The 13,800-nt window shown below is 41.5% G+C and overlaps 2 protein-coding genes across 2 annotated transcripts in view; one reads left to right on the top strand and one right to left on the bottom strand.

The window, feature by feature from the left end:
• The window catches only part of LOC148480475 (vomeronasal type-2 receptor 26-like), a 117,136-nt gene extending 113,551 nt beyond the window's left edge, over nucleotides 1-3,585 (top strand). The window contains exons 8-9 of the mRNA XM_088454304.1: nucleotides 1,078-1,188; nucleotides 3,328-3,585. Of these exons, the coding sequence (XP_088310430.1) occupies nucleotides 1,078-1,188; nucleotides 3,328-3,585 (369 nt within the window). The remainder of the gene's footprint in view (nucleotides 1-1,077; nucleotides 1,189-3,327) is intronic.
• Nucleotides 3,586-9,094: 5,509 nt separating this feature from the next.
• LOC148480476 (uncharacterized) overlaps nucleotides 9,095-13,800 on the bottom strand; it is a 44,457-nt gene continuing 39,751 nt past the window's right edge. The window contains exon 8 of the mRNA XM_088454324.1: nucleotides 9,095-13,144. Within this exon, the coding sequence (XP_088310450.1) occupies nucleotides 12,486-13,144 (659 nt within the window). The 3' untranslated portion in view covers nucleotides 9,095-12,485. The remainder of the gene's footprint in view (nucleotides 13,145-13,800) is intronic.

Here is a 13,800-nt window from a genome sequence, read left to right on the forward strand (position 1 = left end):
TTGGTGTCTAGAAGTACCCACCCTGTTAGTAACCCCTCTCCATGCTTCACAATATAGAAGCATTTGCAAGGTGAGCAGTCACAGAGTGAAATAAAGCTACTCACTCTGCATTGCTCCTTGAGAGTTTCAGCTATTGCAATACTTTGAGGCTATAATCTGATTGCTCTAACACACACACAGAGGCTAGAATATGGGATCTAGAACAACTATTCTTTTTATGGTTTTCCTGTATCCTTTGCCTGTTATCATATGCAGCAAAATGTTATAAGCAATCTAAACTCAGTCCCATTTCTCTTGATTTTCCCTCAGAGCCTCAGCACATCATTTTCTGAAGCATAATGCTGCGGATATTCATCATTTTAGTCACTGCTTTCAGACTCTGTAAGTTGTCTATTTGTAAATATTAACAGCTGTAGAAGTACACACTGAGCATGCCCAGGACATATAAACTGAAGACTTATCTCTTATTATAAGTACAGGCTCATGATCAGCTATATACAAATGGGGGAACTCGTGTGCAACTTCGCCCACAATCTGCATTACAGTAACTCCCAGACAGTTTAATTTTACTTCTGTGCCTCTCATGTGATATAATGGTCAGGATCAGCATAAAGTAGACTGTTGGCTGGCACTTACATTCCATTAGCAATGTCAGACATTTTGGCTGTCGACCTTATGATTTATATAGATTTTAAACTAGCTGTTGCCCGCAGCTTTGCCCACAATAAAATCGCTTGTCAACAGGTGCGCAACTAAGCTCTTAATAAAATTATCATTATAATTCACTATAATCCTATCTTCACTAAGAAAGTGTGATATCCAAGCTGATTTCCTGATTTGTTTGATCGTATGCAGCCTGATTCCGCATGGACATTCTGTATCCACTGAATACCACCCACAATAGGCCTGATTTGGAAAATGTAGTAGTGGTGGATCCAAAAATAGAGACTGTTGTATGCATCAGAAAAATAATTGATTTTCCCAGTTCTAGAGGCCGACATGATAGTGAGGGGGAAAGATTGTTGGTTTATTTAAATAAACAATGTATGAAAATTAAAACTTTCTGTTTTCATTCAGGTTCTAGTGGCTGTGATTGTGTATACACTGAGAATGGATGCGTCATCAGGAAACCAGCTCCACCTCATTCAGCCTGCAAATGCATTAAGCAGTTTACGCCAACGTGTCTGGGTATGCCAGCGCGGTGTCTACAACCTAAATCACCGCTATGCGCCCATCCGGACACATCTATAGGAAGCTGTCTGCAAGGTGAAGGGGATTGTAAGGGTTATCAAAATAGATGCGACTGTAAATTGATTTCTGCCTTTGCTTGCAAAATAATAACCCCTCCACCACCAAACACAGCCTGTCAGTGTTACCACCGATTTCTCTTTTACTGTGCAGGTGAAATTGTACTGTGCAAGGATCCAAATTCCGACGAGTGTAAACAACCAAAACTAAACAAGGAAACCTGCAAACAAGGTGGGGGATATTGCAGAAGCCTTCCTGATGTATAAGTTATTATATACTCCCCTGTATGGCGGTAATCCACTTCCCTTGGTCTACCTAGGACCTTGGACAGACTCTGATAGCATTTTAAGCACAAAAACTATAAAAACTAAATGTAGCAATGCTGCTTAGATAACACTGCTGGGGGTGGGGAGGGTCAGCAGTCTGCACCACTCCTGGACTCAATGCTATTTTGTTGTACCATAAAAAAACAACTATCTTGATTTATTAAGAGCCATCAAAAGTAGTCCTCAGATGAATATCCTTTACTATACAGGGTACACAGAGTCTTGGGGGTATTATGCAACTTGATGGGTACGAGATGCCGGCGCTCGGTATCCCGGCAGTCAGAATTCAGACGCCGGCATCCCAACAGGGTTAGAATATTCTAACCCTCCCCCCTAGTGCCTAAACCTGATCCTCCCCACTTCCCCGCTGCTTACCTTCAGGATTCTGGTGGTCGGGTTACCGATGCCGGGATTCTGACAAGTGTCAGGATTCCGGCGTCGGCATCCTGACTACCGGAATTCCCCCGTTCCTTATAGAACTACTTTATAAGAGGAAACAAAGTAGACGTTATTGTAAAACAAATCCCAATATTATTGTGACGGTTAATGTTTGTTTAGAAGTTGTGTTGTGTTAGGTACACAACTACAATTTCATCTTTAGACAAATCCATGGTCCGGTTTCTGCATGCTAGTATGGACACTACATACGTTCAACTACTAGAGAGGCATTGAATCAGGAGTATGTATCACTATGGACTATTGAACATATTCCTATTATTATGTTTGTTTAAAGAAAACCAATGAACTCCATGTTCAACTCCATCATCATTGTTGTTGAACTATCATAATCACAAATAAAGTGATTTCCCATACCAATAGGTTTCCCTAATTAACCCGTCCTAAGAAGATCATATTTAATCCCAAATTACAACAAATAGGGTTTGTGCTAGGATACAGAAAAGGAGGGTTAGGGGGAGAAGGGAGATGGTTAACATACTTACCAGACCCTTGTCGGGATCCTGAGAATCGGGATACCGCTGTCGGTATATTGACAGCTGGCATCCCGGGATTTCATGCCAATTCCAGGTGATGAAAGCATAGACAACTGTGGATACATTGTTTAAAAGCATAGCTTAGCATGAGCTTTGATCCAAATGTTTTATCAACACGTGGAGACTGAAAATGTACCATTTATTTTCTACCCCTCCTTATATCCTGTATATCTTATAGTGCATCCCTAAACGTAGATATGACCGCAGACTAATTACTCTCAAGGTAAAAGATGTCAATGGTCCCCACTAAAGATACATTGGCCATACAGTATGTGAATAAAATAAAATAAAAACAGCTAGCCCATATGGTTATGCTCCAAAAGAGACTCTAGAAGACCCAGCCTAAAAGCCAAGGTGTATTACTGATTACTGCTGTCAGTACTAGAGCCACATGGATCAATACAACTATAACCAGACTCCCATAACATTGGCCGCTATATACACATCAAATGTGGCCTTGTTTTTAGGTTTTTTTTAATTAAGTTTTTTTAGCAGCATTCTCAAATCTCCTTGGGGAAAATAATAGTGGGGAAGACACCAACAGAATATTGGACTTTGCATAGGACTATCAAAGGAAGCCCTAGAATTCAAAAAGCTGCACAATCTATAGGATACATGGAGAGATGCCCACTCCACATACACACAATATGCACTTTTGTACTCTGTTTAGAAGTCAGGTTTATTATGTATGAGGTAGTTGAGATGTGTGCCCCCCCACTCCTTTTTAGACACCCCACTCCCCACTGTCTTCATCCTTACAGGAAGTGAGGATCAGGTGGAGCCTGTCTGACATCAATTTTGACTATACAGGGTTAAAACAGGATTGTTCTCTTAATCAACAAAGTCAAAACCCCCATAACTTCCTGGTACCTAGCTCCTCTTCCCTTGGAAGGAAACCACACATGGTCCAAGTAACGGTGACCCCCACTTGTCAAGTTTTAAACCTAAAGAACCAAAAAGAAGAGAAAAACTGTAGGACATATTATCCCAACGACCAAGAGGATGTTTTCATGAATTGATCCTTCCATGGCTTGGAGATGGTTTTGCAGTCCCTTCATTCAGGTTTGTGTGGACTTGATTTTCATTGCTATTCTGTATAGTATTGCCTCACAAGTTTCCAGAACTGTAATAACCCCTGCAATAAATCTAGTAAATCATCTTCCGCACATCTGGGAGGGTGCCTGAGAACCTCAAGATAGAGAAAATCAGACATCGTCATTTCCGCTATCCAAAGACATACAAACCGCTCCACAAAAGTTTTACAACTTTTTGGGAATATTTCTAGCCTAACTGCTTGCACTGGACTTTAGTCATCGTTACCATAAAGACTGTTCTATTGTGGTCTAGCGCTCTTGGTGCATCATTAAGGTATTGTTATAGTGACCAACTACTGAAACCGACTTGGCTACTTGTTCTGTTAATGTGTGATAGTTACTGTTGAAATACATACTATTCGTGGGGTATAATAAAGATATTAATGTATCTTTCGCAAGCCTATTTTCCTGTGTGCCCATTAACCTCCTCGAAACGGGATTGCCTTGTGAGTCCTGACACATTGACATACTAATATTTTTCAGTGTATTTGAAGCAATGTATACTGTGCATGATTTGAGCTTGCATTGAGTATTGAAGACCATTACAGGTAACCTGTTCTCCGTCGATGCCCTAAAATGGATTTGGCCATGGCTGATGTTACGACTCCCTAACAGTGGCATTTTAATTGTCAATTTGGGTTTGGTGTAAGTATAAATTCCTATTATTAGCATGTTACCCACTGATGAACCCACTCTGTAATGATCAAGCTTTCCTCCTGGGTCTCAACCACGGGAGTTTCTCAGATTGGACTAAAGAACAGATTCAGTTCCTAGTAGATCCTGCAAACCTTTACAGTTTTGAGTGGTGCATGACGGCTTCTGTTGATCAAACAATATATATATATTTTTTTTCAAGACTTGCAAATCAGAAATGTTTACTCATCTCTGCACACTCTAGGAACCACAACACAAGCCTCTCATCTGGAGTCCAGGGGAAATATATACTTCAAGACAATTTCAACAATCTATTGTCTTCTCTCTTCATATAACAAATCACGAAAAGGTGATCTGCAATTGGATTGGATACGATATCCTGGCGGTGACCATCCCGACAGTCCCAATAACAGCAGCAGAAACCCGGCAGTCAAAATCCCAACGTATGTTGGTAAGTATTCCAACCCCTCCCGTAACCTAAACCTAACCCTCAACCTAGTGACTAACCCTAATCCTAATACTCACCGCCAGGATTCTGACTGTCAGGATTCTGGTACTGGTCAGGATGGTCACTGCCGGGTCCCTGACTACATCCCCTCCAATTTGCTTTAGTGAATGGTGTAAAGGGGACCTGTCCCCCATATCAATTGCAAAAAGAAAAAAGCAACATAACCTCATAAGTCTCTGTTTGTATTCTTTGCGCCCCAGGCCTATATCCAGGGTAATGAAAGCCGCTCAAAAACGAATATGTCACATACTAAATGCTGCCAAATTCCAGAAAGTCATATATTGGAAGAGGCCAGAAACACCTTTCATTACAGCAGTCACTAATAGGGAATGAAAAATCTACTGAATAGAGTATATAATGAGCCAGGTGTGTAACATCCCAAACAGCTTCACGGTCACAAGAAAACCATGGAGGTCACACTTTGATACCTCACCCACAAGAAACGCTCTAGCAGTGTCACCCACTAATCCTTAATGCTGCGGAGGCAAACCTTGCCCAATAACTAGAAAGGGTTAAGAAGGATGATCTTGGTCCAATTTCCCAAACATCCGGAATATAAAAAAATACACGACTAGGACTTAAAAAATGGGATCCTACTCTAATGAAGCTCTACAGAGCGAAATGTACTTTCCACAATGGGCTAATAAATTGTTCTGCAGCTTGTGTAAGTGGAACACTACATAATGTATCAATCACTCCACAATGCGTGAATCTTCTATAACAGATTTGTACAGCTCTAAGGCTAACAGAGAGGGTAACTTGCCACATTGAATAGACAGCACGGCTCAGAGAAAGTATCCACATTGCCTGTGTGAGGTTCTGAATTTGCTGTGGACCTGGGGTGGTGATAGAAGCAGACTTAAATGAAAAAGTGGAGATTTACTAAGTGACTTAGAAGACATGGGAATGGCAAATGAAAAAGTCCAGGTATAGCACTAAAGTGCACTTGATAACTGTAGTAGGTGTTTATGGGAAAATGTCCAGATAGTGACAGGCAGGAACAGTCCAGTATACAAGTATGGTGAGCTGAAAACAGAATGCAGGTATTGATGAGCTGTAACTGAATGCAGGTTTGATGAGCTGTAACTGAATGCAGGTTTGGTGAGCTGTAACTGATGCAGGCAGAGGTAGTGAAGTCCAGCTGGGAGTGAAATGAGGCAAGGTGCAGGGAAACAGCAGGTTCAGGTACTCAGGCAGGTGAGAAGGTAGGTGGAGGGTGCAGGGTAAGTCCAGCAGGTTGGAGCAGGCAAGGTTCAGGCTACAGCGCTTCCTAGGAGACAGGTAAGGCACAGGTACTCTCTCTCAGCCACAGCTGAGAAACACTGGCAAAGGAAGGCAGGCTCTGGACCTTCCTATATACTCGGTGCCGCGCTGTGACTGGCTGGAATGAGCACATGACCTACCAGGATTGGACAGCTGGAATCACATGGCCGCAGGCAAGATGGCGGCGCCCATGCCAACGGAACGGAAACACCACCAGACCTCACCAGGCCTAATGACAATGTGACCGCACAGAACCACACGCAGCCAATGCCCCTCGCCAAACACCAGCACCGCTGCCAGAGACCCCCCGCCATAACGACCTCACAGGTAATACTCGGTGACCACCATGCCGAGAAACCCTGGCCATGACAGCTTGGTTCACTACATGAACAAAAGTGAGTCTTTAAATTCAATAGAATTCATGTAATGCAGAGATCTATGAAGGAGTCAATGCCCGTCCCACATTATCGGATGCACTTCTCTTTAATGTAGTTTCCTCTGGGATTGACAGAACTTTCCCTGGGACTAAAAAATGAATGGCCTTCATACAGAAAAAGAAAATTGTCTCCAGGAAGGCCAGTAATGGAAAAGCATCAAAAGGTGAGAACTTCAGGTGCAGTGATCACAAACGATGCGCTAAAGCAAGTGAGGGACTTTTTAAAAAAATGAGCAGTGTAGCGAAAAACTGATTTCGCATCAACATGGCCATAACTGCAAATGATATTGCGTTAATAGAAACTTGTAGCTTTCCCTTATAAATTGGTGTGTAGCATCCTTTGTATATGGATAGGTGACAAAACCCTGTTTGTATAAACGTGTAATGTTCCCTTGTAGATTGGCATGTAGCATTCTTTGTATGTGGATAGGTGACAAAACTCTGGACTAATTCCCTTTAGAAGATGAGCAAGAGAGATTGTAGGAAGTTCTGTCTTCCTGCCTCAGCCATAAATATGTTCAATTGTATGTGGCATATAAAAAAAATGTCTGTGGAAATTACAGGACATCTGGCCAGGCCCTTGATAAGCCGTCATTAAGAGCTCTGTGTTCTGTGTAGGGTCAGAGATCAAAGGCTGGGGTCTAGTTATAACCCCACAGGGGGCCAGGCTTACAGGCCAATGAGAGGGGGGTAGAGACCCAGAGCAGCCTGTGAAAGGGAATAAAAATGTGTGTGTGATAGAAAACATTGTTCATTCTGAGTGAAGATATCGAAAGGTACAGATGATCCGGAAATCACCATTGGGCCGGACTCATTCCAAAACCATTCAGTCCAAAGGAGTGGATTGTGCTGCTAATTTGTTCTTTTATTTTATTTCTGGAATTGTAAGTAACGGTGTGATTCCTTTAAACCTTATTATAGGTCTTGTAACTTTTTGTAACTAAGCTTTGAAGATATTCCTTAAATAAACATTAATTCTAGTTCTGGATCCGTGTTTTTATGACCCAAGGCCTCATATGGCTCATGTTACCTATTTTTCTAAGTATTGATAATTGTGTGTGCAGGTGGGAGAGCAGAAGCCCACCTTATGCTTTAGCATTATAGTTTTTTTCTGATGGTGGCAGTTACGCTGGTTTATTTAACCACACGTGCTGAGGTAACCTGTAAAGTTACGGGCGGCGATTCTCAGATTTGCACATCTGGAGGGTCGGTCCGCAGGATCATGACAAGCAGGTCCTGCAGGACGCGCTGCCTGCATTCCGCAGCAGCCAATCACTACCAGAAGCATCTCCCCAACTAAGCCTTATCCAATTCCCCCGAAACCTCAGTCCTCCCTCCCTGCGCGCGCTCTTCAAGCTCTGCATCCGGCATCCTCAATGGCAGCAGTTTCGTTGGTGGTGCCAGGCCACTCCAGCAGCCTACACTCTAACCCTGACTCCTTCATCCACCTCTCTGCATGCAGGAGGCGGACACTGCCCGGGACAGGAGGGAGCTGTAGGTCTACACCTGGCTGCTGAGGGACAAGCTGTGGCTGAAGTTCAAGCTAGAGATGGACAACAGTGACATGGCCAGGGGCACCCAGCAGGAGGCAGGTGACCACTGCCCCAACTGTTATCTATCCTTACCCCCCAGCCCTACCCTCATACTGTCCCAGCTGCTATCCTGACCCCTCCCTACCCCCAGCACTGCCTGCCCCTAGCCCCCCAGCACTGTTTCAACTGCTGTCTGCACTTCCCCCTTCCTACCCACAGCCCTGCATGCCCTTAAAGTGAGGTGTCCCTGGGACCTACTTTTTTTTTTTCTCTTGGCACAATCACTTCAGGATGTCTATGATATCACGCAACATATGATTTCTCCCCCCCTAGCATCTGAGGTGTAAACAAACCACCGATCCAGGAAGAGTAGTCAGGCTCTGAGCACAGGATTTCCCAGGTGGGTATTTTGCCTGTCATGCCAATTGATTTATCTGAGGTCTTGGAAGTTGGTTGATGAGTTGCCAAGCCTTTTTTACATCTCTGCTGACCTCCACAAGGAGACAACTGTCAGTTTGGCATGCGCCAACATAACGGAGGATGAAATACTGACCCATGAGCTCGGCACCAACAGACACATACCCCCAATACTGCGATGTCTCACGGTTGTATAACTTAGGTCAGCAAATCGGGTCCTAGGTTTTTAAATCTGCAATCCCACTGTAAGCTGTTCCAACTAGTGCTCTAGGACCTTGAAAACCCAAGACAAGGCTAAGGTGGGTCTAAGCAAAAACCCCTGCTGCAATGATAATGCACTTACAGATGGCCTTAATCTTTCTTCCGTGCCATCCTCATGAGCAGCAGCAATGGGAATAGCGAAGGTCCTGGACCAAAAAATTACAGGGCTAACCACCTCGGGAGGCGATCCAGTTTATCGATATCTTCAATGTAAACAGGATAAAGTGTCTGTAACCTATAGTGTGTAAAGATTATACATATATACACACACATATACATACACACACACAATCTTAAACACGGTTTGAAAATTAAATGTATTTAAAAATAAAAGAAGTCTAATACAACTCAACTTTAGCACATTTTCTGCTTTATTACATAATGAGCCTACTAAAACATAGTGGATTTGTTCAAACAAAAACATTTTGCATAAAAATAAAGCACCAAGCAATTGTTCAATGTATGGGCTATACAGAGATCGTAAACCTGCCCTACACTATGTTGGGTTTGCAACCAATTAAGAGGACAGTAACATGACATGCACAATACTCATAATTGGCGTGTGGTGGTCCTGGATTATAACTCACTATGTTTCAGGAAGCGGAATATACAGAAGAGCCTCCTGTGATGATCAGTGAATTATGCTCCTCTGTAAGTATAAGGATTTACTATAGGGATTTATATGGATTTCTTCAGAGCACCACTAACAATTTATCACTTCAGTGATTATTATTATTTTTCAATAACGCTACACACTATATTAGCTTTTACTCTATGTTTATGCTCTGAGAAAAAAGGATCAAATTGGATTTGCAAACAGAAAAAATACAAACAAGGGGCCTGTTGTAGAACTGAACCTACGTCTGTTTGCTGATGACATCTAGAACCAAGCGTACGCATTTCAAGCACATCTACTCTTGCCATAAAAGGGTTGGAACTGGGCTGTAATGGTGTGCTGCAACATACTGCAGACAAAGTTTAGGGAAGGCATTTCAGGCTATGTAGAGTGCTGATGTACCAAGGGTAGGGATGGGGCGGGCATCCAGGAACTTTGGATGTCTTTATTCAGTGGGGACGACTCAATTGTTTTTTACGTTGTGATAATGAGCACCAAGTGTTGCAATTTAATTGTTCTGGGCGCTCATTAATTGTCGCCCTCTTCGCCCCCTATGAGACCGGGTTTAGCCGTGTAAAACGCTAAACCCATCTAAAGTTATGGTTATGGCGCACTAACTGCGGTTAGCGCGCCCTAACCAGGATGTTTTTAACACATTTCTGCTCGCACCCTCCTGAGGGTGCAAGCAGAAATGCCGGCGCCGGCGGCTATCGCGCCCTGATGGAGCAACAATTGAATTGCTCAGTCGGGAAACTTAAAAAAAAAAAAAAAAAACCTGCAGGCAAAAAAATTTAATCGCCCCCAATGAATTTCATGCACTTAATTGTTTTGTACAGCTTTCAAGTTAATGACTTATATTTTTATTTACGGTTCAGGGATAAAATGGTTGATGAATGAGAAATTGTTTATAATTTCACGAACGTTGTGATACAGACACTAGAAACTTGTTTTTTCTTTTCCGACTTGCGGTTATTAAAGAGTAATGCATAGGTTATATGCAGAATTCTGCCATTCTTGTCTTTAAGTCAGGAACAAATTTCGAGATTTGTGTCTATAAACCATTTGCAGTTTTTTTTTTTTTTACATTTTTATCCGGATATGGCCACTTCCCCCACCGACATCGTACAATATCCCGATGAGGTGAAATTCCCATCACCAGACCATAGCCTTAATTTTATGTAGTTATAGGATTATCCACATAAAGAAGACCAAAATGTATTAGGAGGAGATGATGGTATTTATGGACGTAAAGACAGATAAATATTGGCCTGATCGGCAAGCAAAATACCAATAGACTTGGTAGCACATTTACAGAAGGTACAAACATTCCTGCAACAAGATTTTAATTACATGAGACAATTATAAAAGGGGGAAATGTTTAGTGTGCCTTTAAAATCGTGAACATCTGTTCCTTGGTGCTCAATCATTTGAAATATAAGAACTGCATTCCGATCTGCGCTAAAGTAGTGTTAAAAGGTTTAATCCATGTACAACTTGGCACTACTAAAGATATAAAAGTGCCTCTAATTAGAAAGCTCTTACAAACACTGATGGCATATAAAAAAAAGTACCAATGTCAGCATTCAAAAATGTGTGTGTATGATTAGAAAAGGCAGGATTACTTAAAATGTTTATAAAATCTTTTCAATCCTCGTTTACACGTAACCATTCCGTGTGCTGACCCAATACTCAATTCACATAAAATGAATCCCTACTGCATGGATAGTGTGCACTCTGATTAATATTGGTTCAGCCACAAAATGGCTACCTCCGAAGTATGTCAGGTGATGTCTTCACTAACTGTGTGCCAAATCATCAAGCCAAGGTACCTGTGACTTTTTACAAAACAAAAAGTTATTTCTAACATTTACTGGTACAATTTTATTGTGAATATAAAACATAATATAAAACATTTGCAAATATCCCAATTATTATCTTGGGATGTGCCACTGCAGGCTTAACACTTTCCATTTCAGAGGGCCAAAAAAGCCATCAAGACATATTACAAACCAGCACCAACTTTTGTTTTTTTCAAAAGATTATTTTATATAGCTGCTACTACGACAGGGAATCCTGCGAGTAAAAATACTCTGCATTTGTCAATGAATACTTACATTGTTTGGTTTTTTATTCTTACACTTGTAAGAATATTTGCTCCTTTACTAAAGTATACTGGAACGCGATTATTTTAAATCATTTTACCAAACACTAAAAACATCAACATTACAAAAAGCGTAAACACTGACTTATCTGGTAGCTCCTGACCGGAGCCAAAAAAAATTAAAATGAAAAATACTTTGAACATTGCTTTATATCTGAGTACTTGAATTGCATAATGATTGCTGTTCTGCTTACTTAAAATATGTATTTTTTAATTGTTTTTCTTTTTTAGTTGAGGTTGGCTTAAAGCAATAGCGACCACCAATCTCAGGGTCAATTATTCTCTGACCTCAGAAGAATTGGTCTTTAATAGAATGTGTTGCATATCTGATACTCAGAGGTCCCCAAACAAATTGTTACCAAGCTTGTGGTCCCAACCCATAGCTGTGCTCCTCAGTATTGTCTAAGGAGGAGGTTCAATACATACTGAACAAGGTATATAATTGTAACATGGCAATAGCAAAGTGGTAGCAATAAGATTTAGTGTTTCACAAAATTGCTGAGCATTTCGTAACCATTCAAAAACAAAAAGTTGATTTCTCTTGTCATACGATTCAAAAAAAAAAAAAGTTTGAGATGTAGAGCTCCGTGTCCTTTTTATACCGTAATACATTTTTCAAGTATTTACCCTTTGGAAAATGCACGTTAAAAGCAAATGACAGAACAATTCACTGAGCATTCATTGGTCAGATTCACTTTTCAAGTGGCTTGATCGCAAGCTAGAAACACTAGAACTGATGCTGCCACTCTTTAAAATGGTGGCATTTATGGCTGTACCAATTAATACATCTACAGTACAATTAGCTAAATTATTCACGTGGGGTCTCATGGAAAGAGACCGCAGACCTTTTTATTGCTTGTGTTCTGCCATAACCGGTTTGGCCTAGGTCTTCACCATGTTTCAAAACTCCAAAACCCATTACATAGCAATTCCTGTAGGCCATTCCACCTTTGCAACCTAGCCAATTTCTGAACACTTTATCTGGTGTGAGTTCTTTGATGACGGATGAGGCAGGACTTCTGGCTGAAGCTCTTCTTGCATTCGTCACATTTAAAGGGTCTCTCTCCAGTGTGGATCCTTTGGTGTTGGATCAGCACTGAATTTTGGATAAAGCTTTTGTCACACTCATTGCACTTATAAGGCCGCTCTCCTGTATGCGTTCGCTGGTGGGTGATCAAGTGCGAGTTGCGGCTGAAACTTTTGGAACAACGCGTGCACTTGTAAGGTCTTTCCCCTGTGTGAATACGGTGATGTTTGATCAAGTTCGATTTAACAGTAAAGCTTTTATCGCACTCTGAGCATTTGAAGGGTCTTAACTCTAGGGGTTTCCCCTGTCTAGGTGCCAGGGAAGTGTGGGAGAAGTTTTTTTCACAAAAGAACCAGCCATATGGACTGTCTATTTGATGTACTGCTGTGATGGGACTTAAAGCTCTTTCATCGGAATTGGGTGTGGCAAACCCATTGGCCGACACATTTCTTGCCTTCCATTTGGATGCAGGATATAATTCCCCACCTATACTTTTACCAAAACACTGGGAGAGATTATACGTCATAGAAACAGGCTCCTGTAGAGTCAGATGGCCATTCCACTTGTCTACGTTCTCCTCTTCCATGCTGGTGTCTATAGGGATATTGTCTGTTAAAAAGGTAGAACAGGCTTGTTATCCCTAGTGACCAAATTGTTAAAAAGAGCATACAGATTAAATACTATTCTAAGCAGAATTTTAAGAGAAATCAATTTAACTTGTTTGTATTACATAAAGAACTTTATCAATTTATCGCCAGTCTTTGAAGTGTTATTACACAAAGGGAAAGAGGAGAGAGACCGTGTACGGTGTAAAAGTGAAGTGCATGTTTTAGAGAGCGAGAGAACAGCCCCAGCGTAGAGAGGGAGAGCGTGTTATGTGTATGATGGAAAATCTATGTGTGTCATACTATTAAGTGGAAATGTCAATTGTGGCTCTAATTCACGATACACCAGCCACAGTGATCCTTTGGAGCTTGAAAAATAAAGCCAGGTACACAGAAGATGGAAATTTGGTTCATACAAAGGTGTATTTGGCATCACAGTTTTCCTGCAACAGTTTGACAAGAGCCTCATATCACTACTCTGTACAGGATAAATCAGTGATAGGCAACCTGATGTGCCTCAGGGGCACTGGGCGTCCCACCAACCTTCAAAGGGCCACATATTATCCTTAATTTCAGTAATAAGTTAAAACAACGCATTTAATCAAAGAATGAGACATCTATCTTGAAATCATAACATATCAGTAGACGAAGGGAGGCTCA

This window comes from Taudactylus pleione, unplaced genomic scaffold (assembly GCF_031769625.1).
Source record: "Taudactylus pleione unplaced genomic scaffold, aTauple2 ptg000612l, whole genome shotgun sequence".
NCBI classification, from domain to species: domain Eukaryota; kingdom Metazoa; phylum Chordata; class Amphibia; order Anura; family Myobatrachidae; genus Taudactylus; species Taudactylus pleione.